Below are 17,740 nucleotides of genomic sequence, written 5' to 3'. Positions count from 1 at the left end.
CAAACAGTTAACAAAACGTTCAATATAGACCAACCATGGTAGACTACAGGTCTATATTGCTTCAGTGTAATCAAGGGCAGATAATTATAAGGGTTTGAAACTTCCATCACTTGAAGTGAAGATCCCACTGATGTATATATATATATATATATCACAAATGAACAGTTCCTTGTTATTATGTGTCTGGATGCCTTCATGCTGTAACAATTGATTGAGGCCAGTAAGAAGGTTTTGTACTTGCTGTACTTGCGAGAACATTGACAACATGGCATATTATTTGATCAATATACAGCTGGAACAATCGAATCGCTAGCCAATGTGAAAATAATGTCTTGTATGAATGAAACTCACAAATTTCATTTAAAAAAATAAAAGCAGGCTTGTAATTTAATGACTAAAGTTTGTACAAATTGCAAGCACCTCAAATAGTAACTAAATCTAGCATGGTTAGGTCAACGTATGGCTCCAATTTATTGGGTTGTACCGAACCAGTTCACGTTCGTATTTATTTTGTAGAACTCTATTGAGGCGGTCCTGCTCTTCTTTCCACTCCATGAGCTGTCAAGATAAACAACAATATCGATCATTAGAATAATAATAATAATAATAATAGTTGGATAAAAATATTGATTTATGCAATTGACAATGATCAGGTAAACAGATTGAGGTAGCAAAAGGAGAAAAAACGAACAAAAATTTGTTTTTGTTAAATTTCAGAATATTAAACATTATATTGTATACTCTCTAAAGCATTGGTCAAAATTTACTGTGTGCGATGCTTTTGATGCGTAATTTCGGTTTATTTTCATGAACCCAGCTGTGGGTGAGCACGTCCTCCATACATTTACATACCAAGTTGAGCGACAGACTGAAAACAAAATAATTGTTTAATTTGCATACTGATTTGTTGACTGGATGGTCAACAAATTTACTATATACTTTGTAGCCTGACCGTTATGCAATCACAATCGAAGTACAAACATACATTCTTGGCTATAGTATTTAGATTTCAAGCTTTTCTCAGTGTCTTTTTTAAATAAAAGTTGCTGAAAACCTAGTAGACTCTCTCCACATATTACATAAAAAAAAAAAAACCACATGTAAATCTCTGTTCACCAGAGCCAACGCAACATTGAATTTGTTTATCGGGAGGCAAACATTTAGTGCTAACTTGGTTATAACATGGTTTGTATTTCCATGGTTATAACAAATCAGATAACGGTACACTCTCCATAGGCAGAGAGTAAGGCATGTATATCCTGTAAGTAAATGTATGTTGTCACGATGGCCCTCATGTGTTCAGAGAACTGATCATACTGCTGGAGCTAGCTGTTCAACATAACAAAAGGACTTGAATAAATTAGTTGTGTGATATTGTTGAAGTTAGCATCCACTTTCAGTTACTAAGTTTGCTCACTTTCTATAAAATAGTCCATCAATTGTTCACGTTATAAGAGTCCTCATAGATCAGATACCTGTATAAAGTCTGATCAAAATGTTATACAATTTGGTAATTAATTATCTGTTTATCCACAGCCAAATACAAAGAAACATTTAATGGGATTTTTACAAAAACTAATTTTTGACTATGGCAACTATTGAAAACTATTACGCTAACGATGCACAAATTATACCAACTATTCATCACAAAATAGGCTAAAAACTGACGTCTCATAGACATTCCAGCGAGACATTGACTTTGAGTTCTGGCCATAAGCTCATCGATATATTAATAAAATATAGTCCATAAAGTACAACGGACTATATCTCAAGAACAAGGCACATAAAAACCCAGTTTCAAAGATCATTATCTTATAAAGCAACACTAAAAAAATCAAACTGATGGAAAGATCAAGAAACAGCAATCCCATGTAAAAATTCGATTTTAGGAGGTTCACGGGGAATGTCCATAACTTAATCCCCTGAGCAAATATTAACATGAAACGATCGTATTCTCCTGAATCTCAGCTTTTTTAAAACATATACATTGCCTTAACTGCATGTTTAATAACGGGCGGGGAAAGTCTTAATAAGAATGAAACTATTAGTCCCCTTTCCCCTCACGCTACCTTGAGTTACATCAGCCTCTAGGATGTACTTCTCTGCAAACAATGACAAAACCGCCATTACTTTCTTTCATGAGTGACTGGTAGTATAACAATCAAATCGTTCGTATACAAATCGAACAGCCTGAATAATGTTACCTCTAATCAAATTTGGTTTTCACAATTTGATAAAATTTGATAAGTAATAGAAACAAATCAAAATTATTGAAAACAAGACTTCTGTAAACCATGAAATTTTCACTGCTTGAAATGTTCACAATTTTCTAATAAAAAAATAACTTTGCTCTCTCCTCTTCCTCAAATCAAACACCTAACATTTCTCTGTGCATTTAATGATCAATGAGTTAATAAAACATTTTTTTTCTGAGCTCCAAATAAAAAAGAAAAATCTAACCTTTTTATTTTCGTCTCTAAACTGTTTTAAATAGATGGCTTTCTTGACGACGTCTTCATGGTCATCTTCAAGACACTTCCTGTCATAATCCACAGCTACTTCGCTTTCATGAACTTTGTCTTTCAGTATCTGCTTTTGAAAACCCAGTTTATCTGTCATTTGTTCCTTCAGCTTTGAGCGTATATCACGCCTGATGAAAGAAACAAATAAATGAACAATTTAAATTTTAACTCCTTAATTTTTATTATAAATTAATCTCAGAGCAGTGTAAAAAGCGAGGATGAATTGTTGGGGAATCACTAACAAGTTCAACAATTACATAATGTTCATTCAGAAAGCATACTTAAAATGTGTCCTGGGAAGAGGATAAAACCACATCAGCTCCATTTTTAGTTTGTGCAAAATCCAATTTAATTAACAATTTTTCTTTGCAGAATACAAAATAATTGAAAAAAAAAATTCACAGACTTGATTTGATCAGTAATTCAGTGCAATTTGTCATAAATTAACAAGTGTAAGGAAAAAAAAAATGTTGACTTTTATACAAATTCAACCATTTGAACAAACTCTCGGTGTTCTTCTGTTGTAAAATTGAATTTCCTAAGTGCTGGCCCCCCATAATATACACTGTCAATACAGTGCATGTTTGAAGTTTCTATTTGTTCTTTGAGAAATTGATGAAATGGAATATCCGTCATGCCATGCCATGATTGATTAAACACTATACAGTCATCCCTCTCAGCGTGCAAGGAATGAAGTCAGACAGAATATACGGCCGTGAGTGAATGACAGAACTATGACGGGAAGTCGTGTACATGTACACTGCCATTAAATATCGTGTGAAGTATACAGGTTTGGAAAGGTATTACTGAAATGTGCACTTATCAACGAAGTAGCCGCCAGGTAAATTCAATAAGCGCACAAATTGGTGAAGGAGGAAGATCTTTGCTATTTTGCTCTCCTCATTGTAGTCTTTTCAGTTGAAACATCACGCATTGTATGCATAAAAAAAAAACATGCACGCAATAAAGGTTATGTTGACAGTTTCCATGGCAACACACTGGAATTAGCATTCATCACATTCTAATCAGGAATTGCCGCACACAATAATGGTACATGTTCAGAACACGGCCCTGGTATAGGTTTTTTCTAGCTGGGGCCTGAAGCTGCTTATTTTTTTATTTTATTGAAATCCCCTTGGGGTGCTTTTTTATTACAGGTGTTTTATGAGGAATGGAAGACAGGTAGATAGACAGGCACCTGAAATTTGAATTTGAAGAAATTTACTTTTGATCTGTTCAATTAAATTGAAGTAAATACATACTGCAAATATTCTGGGGACAGAGAATTTTTAAAAATTTTGAAATTTCTTCAGGTCGATGAAATTGTTGAACATACACATTTTTTTTTTAAATTGTTTTTATTATAATTGTACATTTATTTTTATTTCTCATGAAAATTTATTTTTCAAACATTTATTTTCGAAATTGACTGACATACAAATTTTGAAACTTGAAACATGAGCATCCACACAGGCATCATTGAATTAGAAAATTGTGTACATTTATAACAACGAATAGGAAGATATTAACTCCTATATTGACTATAATTTGTCGAATAATATGTACATGTAGTTGATAAGACTAAAAAACAAAAACAAAAAAAATTATTTCTTGTCAGCATGCATATCTGATCAAGAGGGGCTAGGCCGTTCACGATTTTTGTTTTTTCTGGTTTGTACCAAAATATTACAAAAAATGTAATAGAAAAAAACAAATATGCTCACTACATAATTTTTTTTCCTGCACAGTGGAATTGTTGAAAAACAGAAACCACAGAAAGTAGTCATGCAAATCTAGAAAAATTAAACTAAAAATCCTAATGTGAGTTGTGTATCATAGAGGATTTGAATGTTTCTGAGGTTTCCATGACTACTTTTTGTTTTTTAATATCAGAAACAAAGCTTTGTTTAAACCATAAATTGATCCAATTAAACATGATCTAGATCCAAGTCTTGAAAATCGACAGTACATGTACATAAGTGACATTCAACTTCCGAGATACAATTTTCATTCTTTTCCCAATCCAATCACCTGTCATACATGTTTTTATTAACAGTATTCATTTAACAACAAATAAAGCACATAATTTAAAAAAAAGCTGTCTCCTCTATTTTGTTTCTGTGTTGCTTAGCAACTGACATCCGTGACATGTATTTTCCAATTACAAAAATTACAAACGAGTCATTCATCAAAACTAAAAAAAAAATATGGCTACCTTGTTCTCAAGAAACATTGCAATGGGGACAGTTTATAAAACCAAAACAAAAAATCTTAAGACAAAAGAAACAGATAAAAACAATAGGGAGAAATACAACATATGTGCACACAAACAAAAATGTCTCGAACGGCAACGATTACACTTCATCTTGGTACAATAGGCATTGATTTTTTTTCCAACTAGTTACTTAAGAGTCATGAATAATTCATGAGACAGCTCTTAACAAAAGGCGGCACTATTTATTTCAAAACTTGTTATTCAGTTATGTTTATAAACATTTTGTGTTCAGCCAGTCGTATGTAATATAATTTGAGCCAATTAAACGAGTATTCATCTAAAATGCTGAATTAGGAATTAAAAACATATATTTTTTCTGTTTTGCTGCGTGAGTGAAAGCTTTTAAAATTGACTGAGACAAGTCATTATTAGGCATGCCAATAATTTTAACAATATTGTGTAACTAAATATTAACATCCATAAGACATGACAGGTTGAAAGCAGAACTGTCTAGATGTTTACACTGAACTAGAATCAATTACTTTAAAAACAGGACACTCGTAAAATCAAATAAGAAAGGGTTCAACAGATATTCTGAACCTCAGGTGTGAGGTAATAATAGTAGGTACGTTGTAAACAAAATGGTTACTGCAAACAGCAGCAATATTTTTATGAGTAGAAAATCAATTTTATATTCAATTTAATTATAGTGGTCAATTTTTATTAATGAAAATATTAAAAAAATTAAATATTAAAATTTTGAATTGACAGGGTAATTGAAAATTAGAAGAGAGAAGTAATATTTTAAATAAATTTAATATTTTGTTCATCATGTTTAATTAAAAAATACTATTTGCTTTGTGTAATATAATATATTTTATTAAAAAATAACAAATTTTTGGACAAATTCTCAAAATATGCCTGTATGTGTATATAACTATTAATTGTACTATCCCCACAGGGTTTATAGGAATTAGTTTGATTAGGGTTATATAAATTCTATCGTGTTGTCATGTTTGGTGCACAATTTTACATGGTTTAAATTCTGTGCAATTTACTATTTCCATTACAGTAACACTACTGTCTTGTACCTATGGGATTTTCATACATCTGCACAGGAGATCACACCAGTATGTATTGGTGATTGAAAGTATTACGGTAAACACCTTGTTTTGTACAATATTTCTTTTTCAAAATAAAATATATATATTTTTTGTTTGCCCCAAGGTGTCATGTTCGATATGAGACATATACAATATGTGTAAATTACATTGTACATTGTTTGTTTCTTCAAAATTTTATTTAAGCTGGTATATGAAAAAAAAAATGTTTTCCAAGAATTCTAGATTTGCAATCAAAGTTATTACAAAAGAGTTTATTTTAAGTAAGAATTTGGCAACTGGTAATGTATTACTGTATTGTTACACACAGGTACACAGATGCAGTGTAAACCGTCCAGTTAGGGTTCAACCATTTGAAAATTGGTGGGGGGGGGGTCAATGGCAAGAACAATATTTATAAGTTTTTATAAGTAAATTGTTTTTGAAAATTTATCTGAAAAAAAAGTGCGCAGAATTTATTTAAAGATGTGCCATGACACCAACAATATTCCCTGGATGATAGAGAATGTGAGCACATACGTATATACATTATATTAACAGTAAGGCCAGACTTTTATTATCCCATGTTTCGCGAACCTGCCGAATGAGCAGGAGCTTTATTTCAGCGTAATTTCTCGCACCTGCTGACTGGTAAGAGCGAAAATTGCTAAACAATTATTTTTATCTTCATTTTTTTACCGCCCACCACGTATACCAAATCTAAGTTGCATTTTCGTGGGAGTATCATGATCAAAGCACCGAAGTCTCGCGCAGATGAGAAACAAGGTTACACATGGAATAAAATTTTATTCCATTTCTTTGAGAATCACACAAATCTAATGGAAAAATAGAATTAATTTTATTTTTTTCCCCGCCCTCCTCAAAAAAATTGCCTTATAAAAACTCGAGAAACAAGGAATAAAAAAAGTCTGGCCTAAGTTACCCTAAGACAGCACTGATTTGATATACCAAGTGAAGCTTTGTTAGATTTATTTGCCACTGAAAATCTCCACCACCAGTTCCCTCTTTTCATCAACAAATTTTTTGAGTAAAAATTGGAAATTGGGTTCAAAATTAGGGTTCATTTTCAGAAATATTGAAAAATATAATAAAAAAGTGCAGAAATATTTGGGCTAGAAAGTTTGCCTGCTTCAGGGGAGTAATTTTGTGGTGTAAATATTAAGTGAATTACCTTTAGTGATTGTATTAAGTTGTCAAAGACTTATAAGAATTATTTAACATCAGCAGAAAATAATGATAAAATAAATGCATAGCAAAACATAATAAATATTGTAGTAATAAAAGTAATTATCTACCAAAATTTATTTTATGACTTTATGAGGATTACTGTATAATACTTTATTTTTGATGGAATTAATTTTCACTGAAAATACGTTTTGGCTGTTTTGTGTGAAATTAATTTTTGCTGATTGTTGATCAGTCGAATGTAAAATGGCATTTTGGCTGGATTTTATTTTCACTTCAGCACAAACAGCAAAAAAAAAACTTTAAGAAATACTTTAGGAAATGTGGGAAAATGTTGGATACTCAGCTATGTATACATATATCTGCATTAACATCAAATGGTATTGTTATTTATGGGTGAATCAAAACAAAACATTATTGGAAATAAGGGGAAAAAATATTACTTTCCACATAGAGACAAAAATACTAGCTGTCACACAGAGTAAAAAAAAAAAATTATCCATGTTGGTAGGAAAGAAATTTGTGATTTATTAATTTCCTTTAGACTTCATTGCAATTTTTAAATGGTACATCCCTTACCATGCACTTACCCAGTACAAGATTTTTGAAATGTCAATGAAATGTTATATCCAAATTAAAAGAACTTTAGCAATTTTAATAACACTTGTTCAGAAAGCTACTAAATTTTATTTTCATTGTTCAATTCTTAACTTAAAATAAAATAAAAATAGATTCAATAGGGCAATCGTGGCCATTCAACATATTGAATTGCTGATAATATAATATTTAATTACAAGTTCCCACAGACAACGTTACTAAGAGGATCTAACCGGGGAGGAAATTGGATTCTCTTGGAGTCAAATAAAAAGAAAATTATGTTTCACTAAAAACAAGGTGTGGGCTAGTTTTAACGCAACCGATATGTTTGAAAAGATAGTTTAGAAAAACTCCAGAGAAAAACCTTGCAAGAGAAACAATACTGATCTATTATGGTACACCATGAAGTAGTGAACGAGCAAACAGAAGTGATCAATCTAAAGTTGGTTCCTTATGTATGCGCTATTTTTACGATGACAATGTTTACTATTGCCAAGCTCGAACAGTGTTAAAAACCATAACTCTTATTCACTTCGGGTTATTAAGTCTGTCCTTTCGACTACTTACAATGTCGAAATACACCCTTTTAATGTTGCATTCTGTTGTTCCATTCACACAAATGCTGTACAGAAAAAAAATACTTGATCAAATCGTCTACTGCTACGGGCCCTTCCATATTTGTGATTGTCCTAGCATTGCTTGGCAACTGGTGTCCCAATGACAAAAGGCTATTGTCGATCATAGCGGGGCATGCGAATCAGTGTGCGTGAAGTGGACAAAACTCTTACAATTAATAACAAAGATCAATGCCTGTCTCTGGGGAGAGGGACGTTATTCAGGGGACGTTTCCTCCCAAGTTCTACAACATATCCACCCATATGATACTAAGGATTGTAATGGAGATAAACGCATCACTGTCATTTCCTTTTTTCTAAAAGATTTATTTATTGAGGTCGTTCTGGGCACACAGTTACAATAGATTCTTTGTTTACTGGTGGGTACCATATATTTACAAACCACCTGCCATTCCCGGTGTTAAATACGTATGATTAAAGGCAATTGTTTTCCTATTAGAGTCTTCCAAACTGGTGTTGAATCTATGTCTTAAAATATGCATCGTCTTACACAAGAAAATAAATAAATAAACAAATAGAAATTTTATCGAAGGTAAAAATTCAGCAGGAAGGCATTTTTATTCTACACTACAAACTTAAGGGAGAAAAAAGTTGACTCATATTTTATGTAAATATGATTTCAATAACTGTGGAGGTATTTTGGAAAGTAATTACTGTAGAATAATGTATTTTAGCTGGAATTAATTTTCGCTGAAAAGACGTTTTGGGTGTTTTGTATGGAATTTATTTTCACTGATTTTTGATGAGTTGAATGTAAATTATAGGAAAAAAGGTATATTTTCACTGGATTTTATTTTCACTGAATTATTCATTCACTGAAAATAGTGAAAATTTTTCCAAGCGAAAATAAAGTATTTTACAGTAGTTGTTAAGCATGAATAGATAAGAGACTAATTACCACTACCTAATAATTTTCTAATTAATGGAATTGAGAAGTATACTTATTTAAAGTGAACCAGCATTAGTGGAATACTAGTTCTAAAGCTACCGGTATATAAGGCAAAAATTTCAATGTTTGTTTTTGGTTCTCCAAACTATGTCACACAGTGGCACACTGTGACCCATCAACACTAATCTGACCAGTGTCACCTTATCGGATTTGTAATAAATAAAAAAAATGGAGGCTGTGTTTAGACTGTTTATACATGTTGAATGAAGCATAGCTAAATTACTCAAGGTTTCACCTCCACTGCATGGATACTCACACCAGTCTGAGCAACAAAACGTTAGGGGTTTTAACCTTGTCAGGTTTCAGGTGAGTTCTGTCACTAAGGTGTGCACATGGATTTAGAACATGGAGACACAGTGTGAATACAAGAAGACAAAGGTCAAACTCAGAATACATGTACCCGGGGTAGATTATGCTGTTCCCGCATAAATAATGTATACAATTCGCAAGATTATGGAACAAAGAACAGAAGATTTGCACAGTTATATTATAGCCACTGTTAATTAGGCCGTCGTCACAAAGATATAATGATAAGAGTATTGTGAGGAGAACTCACGGTTTCAAAACAGATCATTAGAAATTCTGTAGTTGATTTTGTATGGCTGTAATGATAAGAAGAAAAAAAACGTTTCCATGGTAAATCTACTATGCCCATGACTTTGAATTGACTCTGTGATTCATGATGTTTGCCGTGCTAACAGTCAAAGTCACGGCAAACACAGACCACACTATAATGACTTTCCTGTTTGTTTTTCCATGTACACTGATCATCAATCAAATTCAATAATTAACATATCTCAGAATAGATTGTATGAAATTTGCCAGATTATAAATATATTAGTACCATATCTGACATGTCCTCACCCCTCTTATACTTGACTTAATGCCCCGTACTTATCATATTTCTTGTTTACCTGTTGACAAGCCCACACAAAGCCTACTATAATATTTAACTTGAGTGTGGCAATATTGGGCATGCCTTTCAGCATATTCATAAATACCTTACTTTTTTCATCTAAAACAACCAAATATTCAAGTAATGTTTATAAAAATAATTTTAAATAAGTTTATGGGAACAAATTCTTATTATGAAATATTTTAATATATACTTGGATTCAAGAAAACTTGTTAATAAACGTAATTAATTAAAAGGGGTATTATTGTTTGTGTTTATATTTAATTTAGCTGAGAGAATCGGTTTAAAATGCTTTTTAGGTTTTTTTATCATTTTGGCATAAACTTGTGTTTTGGGCGGCAAGCTTTCCCGCCATAAGATCAGGTTATATAACTTAATTTAAACGAATTTAAAATTTGTGCATACAAATTGATTTGTAATAGAAGCTCTTCTGTAGAGAACTCTAGGCCTCACCTCGCCTTGTAGATGGGGGCTTGTTTTCAAGTCTATGTTATATGTACTATAAATTTAATTTTGCTGATAAGCAAACTAATAAAATAATAATAGTTCACATTAACGTGTTAAATTACAAGAGATTTTTTTCCATTGCTTTACTTATGAATTTGATTTTAAATTCTGGTTGGATAAGCACAAAATAGTAAAATTATATATCAGTGAAAATTACTGTTTTTACAGTATTTACTGGACAATCCACAATTTTTTAAGTGAATGATATTGATCTTTATACTGTCAATATTGTTTTATTAGTATGTGTTCTGATATGTATTCTAATATGTGTACTTGACTTTGTGATGTTTACTTTATTCAACAGGTTGTTGGATTGTGATGGAAAAGATCAGGACAAGTATAAATTAAAAGTTACTCCATTTTACTTTACCTGTAAGCTTCTTTGTCTGCAGGAGATCCGTAAAAAGGTTTTTGCCAACCGCTATGAAACCTGTAATGTTCTCTTTGTTTCATCGCCATCACCCTCTGAGATAACAGGTGATGAGCCTCTGTGGTCTCCAAACTCACCGTCCGTCTATAGGGCCTCGGGTTCAGAGGATTTAGCCTAGGGAACTGATGTGGTCTCAAGTTAGAAACGGCTGTATGTGTGACACGAGCCCACACCGTAGCCGGTACCGGTTTCCCGTTCATGCTTATGCTGACTGCCGGGGCGGGCAATGACGTCGCCGTAGCGCTTAAATTTCTCTGTTTCGGTTCCCTTATTGGAGGCGCCGAGACCGGTGTCTCCCTCGGTGCAATCCTCGGTAGCGTCGTCATTTTGACGGGCCGGGGATTTGGTTTGCGAGGCCCCGCGTGTTCACGGCGAGATCTGCACTCTGAAAAGCAAACACAAAATACTAGTAACATGTAAATGTTTTTTATGACAGCAAATATCAAATGTGTTCGTTTGAGATTAGTCACGAAAAGTAAACAAACAAAGCGATCAACACACTCAACAGTGGATTTAACAGAAGTACTGTTACAGCATATTTGCAAAAACAACCTTGAAGTTGTTGAGTACTAAAACGACGGACAATTAACTTCACGAACCCGGCAGTAAAAATATCCACAGTCTAGAAACCAAGATCGCGTCTTACCAAGTTGTTGTACTAGTTCCAAATCGGCAAAGCTCACTATTTCCGATAATATAAACTTTACAAGGCAGTGTAAATACTTGTTAATGCAACAAAGCTCTGGTTATTTGAAAACACAACTCTGGTTTATTTCTTGTCGCCATGTTGAAATAACCTGTCACTCGGTTCACTGACAAACGGACATTAGAAATACGTGAAACGGAACTCCGGTACAGGTTGACTAAAACGAACTACAAAATAAACTGAGCTACGACACTCGACAATACACCAATCCGCGAGAGTTGTTCGAGGCAGCGGGACAGGGCCTCGTTAACGGCCCGTACAGTAAACTAAACTCTGATCAACAACACGGGTTGGCAATTTGCGATGAAAGCACAGATCACAAAGGCCAGCGAGACAATGCCATCGAGGAAGTACATACATGCTCCCGTTCCGACACTGTTCAACTCCCCGGCAACAAAAATATTCGTTAATTCAACCATAAAATATTGACTTAAGACTATCAGTAGATATACTTTCCCACAGTCTTTATTGTGGTTAGAGTCAGTGGTTTGATTTCTCTTACCTGGTTTCAAGATGGTAGCAGTTTGATGTTGAATACTAAAGTTACAGGTGTCTTGCTTGGTGATCTCTTGTCGGCAACCTGCGCGTTGCTGTTTAGTCTAAAGACCACGTGACACAAACGTCGCCAATGACAACAATAGCCTCGTTCCTACGGCAGATTGTACCGGGCTTCAATACATTGTTGCACGAATACAGTGAAAAGCAGAGTTCATTATCAAATTAGTTTATAGCATCCTCGTTTTCAGTACAGAGGGCTCGTTTTCAGTCGCTGACACCAATCACGAGTCGGCATGGACTGTGTTCGAACGGAACCACGTACGCGACACAAGTGTTCTATTAGCACGCTTCACGCGTCGCTCATTGGGTGTCCACGAGAATGATTTCGTTTGACTTTTCATGATCTTGGTATTTAACTCGGCTCGATGAAGTGAAACTACAATTAACGAATAAATATATCTTGAAATCAGTCATCGGCGATGTCAATTCTCTAATCCCCGCCTAGACCCCAGACAAGCAAATGAAACCATGTAAATGCCAAACTATACAAAACGGAATCTGGTAAACGCTACACCATCCACAAATAAATCATGTGAATGACGCAATTTACACAATGGAATTTTATAAACGGCACAATTTCCACGGGCACAATTTATACAAAGAATCTCATGAACACTACACCTTACACAAAGGAATCTTGTAAACACCACATTTTATACTGAGGAATTCGTGAACGCTACACTTTATACTAAGGAATCTTGTAAACGCCACACTTCATACTGAGGAATTTCGTGAACGCTACACTTTATACTAAGGAATCTTGTAAACGCCACACTTTACACAAAGGAATCCTGTAAACGCCACACTTTATACTGAGGAATTTCGTGAATGCTACACTTTATACTAAGGAATCTTGTAAACGCCACACTTTATACAAAAGAGTCTTATAAACGACACGCTTTACTCAACGAAATCTTGTAAATGCCACAACGGTTGCGTTTACATTATAATATATACATATAAAATTTTGGAATTACCTATACTACAATGTTAAATGCATAACTTACTCCAGAACTTGGCGCCTTGAAAAGTTGAAATGTCACAATGTCACGTTCGTCTGTACACATTCTGACAAACTAGAATACGTTTTTTCCCATGGATCATTTAAAAGGCGCTTGTTTCTTCTTAACTATATTTTGGGGTGCGCCCTCTTGTATTTCTGTTAACTTCGTGAAACAAAAAGAGAGCCGTTTGTCCAACTTTCACGATACTAATTACAAATTTGGGGACATTTTTTACCATTATATTTTCACATTACGTATTCTAATTTACATATTGACAACAAATATTGTGAACTATAAAGAGGCTAGGCAAGCGAGGGGTATTTTCGTAAGCTGTAATCAATTTATTTTCGTAATAATGTAATTTAAATAAATAAGAAACGTAAATTCGTAGACATGGACAAGGTGTACAATGTAATCAGCTATTTTATTCGTCCGTAATTTTGTATAAAGATCTTATTTTTTGGAAGCGTATAAAGCATTTTCCACATTAAATGTCGTAATTCTTACACAATTTACAATTTTGATTCTTAAACACAAATTATCAAATATATTACAAAAATGTAAAATGGAATTTGCTTTATCGGTAAAGTGTAAAAACCTATTTTTTACTGTAAATGGAACGTAAAATGCCTTGTTTATTTCTTGTAAGCTGTACCGTGTGAGGATAATTTTTATGTTTTTATACCATTTTTACTGTTCTGCCTCCTTTACTGTGAACGAAAAAACCCGACCAGCAATATTGCAATACAGCTCACTGTCTGCCAACAAACGTAGCAATATTGATACCAGCTTCTCATTGCGTCCGAGTGAATCCGCCGGCGAGGGCGTAATAGCTATCGCTGTCCAAGCTGTGGGTCCATAGCTCTTTTCTTGTGCCAGTCTCTCGTTGTTGTACGGACGTCTTGTGAAATTCACAGGTCGTTTGCGTGAATGAAAGTTTTAAAAAAAACGACGTTTGCAGTTGTTGGAATTCCCAAAAAAGAAGAGCAGCAGAATTAGCCATCTCTTAATTTCTTAAACATCGGTAGGGCATATGTACTACCTAGAATCATGGAGGTACCTCCATGCTAGAATGATGTATGGGTTGTTATAGTAGCATGCTTAGTAACATTTAGAAAATGTCTGAATCGCAGTACATTTTTAACTCTCGTTTTTCCCGTTTCTACCTTAACACCTACACATTTAACAAGGGATGGTAACTTGGTTACAGGAACAAAGCAAAGCAAAACGACTCGGAAACAGAACAGAAAAAAAGAAAAAAAAGAAAAAGCAATCAATTCATGATGATCCATTCGTAACATCTTCTCAGATCCTGTTGAATACAAGAGAGAATACAATATAGATGTACACATTCCAAGCAATGATACTTTAACTGTCATTGTCACCACATCCATACAAAAATACTGTTATATAATGTAAAGGGTTCTAAACCCTTATCGTCAAATGTCGAACGAACAGACACCAAAACAATAATTGCGGTATTATCAAGAGGTAAAAGGTCATTGAACCAAATGATTGACATCTCTGTAAAAAGATCAAGAAATTTTTCGGAACTGCGCGAAGAATAAAATCAGCAAGACGCCTGTAACGTGTACAAGACGCGACTAATAATTTCACCCGATGAGCTCGGGGTGATGATGAGTCTAGTCACGGTCCGGTCTCGGAGATATCTACCGATGCCCACGGAGTGAGAGTCCACAGCCTGTTTGACTAGGACAACAATGTGATTTACATGAACTGTGATTTACATGTTACAATCCCGGTATCCAGGACCCAAGGCTTATACAACGTCATACTTAGGATCACTCTTTCCCAGAAGTGTGCCGACAGAGGGCGCAACACAAACACTTCTTTGGTAAAGGGTCTATCTATTCGGGGGGGGGGGCAAAGGTTATTTTCGTTCAACGTAATTGCAATATTTTTTTGTTCGTACAACGTAAATTGAAAAAATAAATTCCGTAATTCTGTAATCACAGGATAGACGTACAACGTAATCAATCAAATATTTTTTTCGTACACTGTAAAAATGTGTCATTTTTCTCGGTACGTACAAGAATTTACATCCAAATAAAAAAAATCGTAAAGAATAATCCAAGGAAATTACATTTCAGAAACTGTAAAACGACTAGATGACACAATTCACTGCAAAATTGAATTTCAAGGCGTAAAAGGCCCTCTAACCGAATGAAGAGCATTACGAGGGTAATATGCGCATGCGTCTCTACACGCGGCGCAGCAATGGCGGAGAATTTGAGTCGGAGAGCACTTCGGACCATTCAATGTTCTATTTTTTATCACTGTAAGCTGTAAAAACGTCTTTTTTTTCTTTGTAAATTGTAAAAAGCCCTTTTTATTTCCCGTAAAACTGTACCAGCTACCCCCTTGCCCACCCTCTAATCGCAAATGCAAGATACTTAAAAAGGCGATATAGCGTACAGTACGCAACGCGTATAAAATACATTGTTTGCTTGTTTGTTTACACGAAATTCGAACGCCGCCCTTAAAGTACGAGATTGCAAGGGAGAAATTCAAAGAGCGGATGACATTTGGTTCGATCAAAAGCCCAGAAATCTACAGGCAATCTCGGAGTTGTTCATATATAGCTTGTATAAAACCATTGCACGAATTCGCCTTTGTTAAATCTAAGTGGCTACAGACAGGAGTGGTTTGAATTGTAAAGCAAGTGATTTGGTCAAATTGAAGATTTTCGCCATTTTCTTCGTGAATTCATTAATATGCGCTCATACCATTATTTTACTGAAACATTAACATTTGGTTACCGACTATATATTGAAAAACAAGACGTTGAAATGTCACGGAAATGACAAAACTTCCCACTTTATTTTTGTTTTGCATTTGTTCATATGGTATTCTATAATATTATTGTAGTAGTTTGGAATGTGACATTCAATTTTCTGATTTAAAATACCCGTGAAATTACTGCTATTTTCTGGTCCAAAAACATTTATTGGTACAACAATATTATTATTTTTATGTTAAGGGAAAAAATGGGGTACAAACCCAATCTACTCCAATTTTATTTTTATGTATTTTAAAACGAGGCTCCTCATTAACATACTCAAATACCCCTTGTGACATATGAAGAGGAACTTGCTGGTCAGCGTGCAATGCCGATAATGTATATAAGGCACATTTATTTTTTTCTCGTCTTTGACTAAATTGCCACTCATGTATTTGTTTCTTGAGGAAGAGTGGACCATAATGCATATTACATGGTACATAAATGCATGTATCAGTTCGGGTGGTAAATGTTGAGATGAACTGTGAATGTATGCATCAGTTCGTGTGGTAAGTGTTGAGATGAACTGTGAATGTATGCATCAGTTTGTGTGGTAAGTGTTGAGATGAACTGTGAGTGTATGCATCAGTTTGTGTAGTAAGTGTTGAGATGAACTGTGCAAGTATGCATCAGTTTGTGTAGTAAGTGTTGAGATGAACTGTGCAAGTATGCATCAGTTCATGTGGTAAGTGTTGAGATGAACTGTGAGTGTATGCATCAGTTTGTGTGGTAAGTGTTGAGATGAACTGTGCAAGTATGCATCAGTTTGTGTGGTAAGTGTTGAGATGAACTGTGCAAGTATGCATCAGTTCGTGTGATAAGTGTTGAGATGAACTGTGAATGCATGCATCAGTTCGTGTGGTAAGCGTTGAGATGAAGTGTGAATGTATGCATCAGTTCGTGTGGTAAGTGTTGAGATGAACTGTGAATGTATGCATCAGTTCGTGTGGTAAGTGTTGAGATGAACTGTGAATGTATGCATCAGTTCGAGTGGTAAGTGTTGAGATGAACTGTGAATGCATGCATCAGTTCGTGTGGTAAGTGTTGAGATGAACTGTGAATGTATGCATCAGTTCGTGTGGTAAATGCTGAGATGAACTGTGAATGTATGCATCAGTTGGCCTGGTAAGTGTTGAGATGAACTGTGAATGTATGCATCAGTTCATGTTGTAAGTGTTGAGATGAACTGTGAATGTATGCATCAGTTCGTGTGGTAAGTGTTGAGATGAACTGTGCAAGTATGCATCAGTTCATGTTGTAAGAGTTGAGATGAACTGTGAATGTATGCATCAGTTCATGTGGTAAGTGTTGAGATGAACTGTAAGTGTATGCATCAGTTCGTGTGGTAAGTGTTGAGATGAACTGTGAATGTATGCATCAGTTTGTGTGGTAAGTGTTGAGATGAACTGTGAATGTATGCATCAGTTCGAGTGGTAAGTGTTGAGATGAACTGTGAATGCATGCATCAGTTCATGTGGTAAATGTTGAGATGAACTGTAAGTGTATGCATCAGTTTGTGTGGTAAGTGTTGAGATGAACTGTGAATGTATGCATCAGTTCGTGTGGTAAGTGTTGAGATGAACTGTGCAAGTATG

At 34.5% G+C, this 17,740-nt stretch overlaps 1 protein-coding gene across 1 annotated transcript; it reads right to left on the bottom strand.

The window, feature by feature from the left end:
- Nucleotides 1-354: 354 nt before the first annotated feature.
- LOC100377244 (uncharacterized) lies at nt 355-12,393 on the bottom strand. Its single transcript, XM_002739345.3, has 4 exons — nt 12,286-12,393; nt 11,018-11,462; nt 2,461-2,650; nt 355-558 (listed from the first exon to the last, which is right to left on the bottom strand). The coding sequence occupies exons 2-4, from the start codon at nt 11,401-11,403 to the stop codon at nt 448-450; spliced, it is 687 nt and encodes a 228-aa protein (XP_002739391.1). The 5' UTR covers nt 11,404-11,462; nt 12,286-12,393; the 3' UTR covers nt 355-447.
- Between the last annotated feature and the right edge of the window lie 5,347 nt (nt 12,394-17,740).

Source organism: Saccoglossus kowalevskii, chromosome 3 (assembly GCF_978046115.1).
Source record: "Saccoglossus kowalevskii chromosome 3, keSacKowa6.1, whole genome shotgun sequence".
Taxonomy (NCBI): Eukaryota; Metazoa; Hemichordata; class Enteropneusta; family Harrimaniidae; genus Saccoglossus; species Saccoglossus kowalevskii.
Note: the sequence above shows the minus strand (reverse complement) of the source record. Positions and strands in the feature narration are given on the sequence as shown.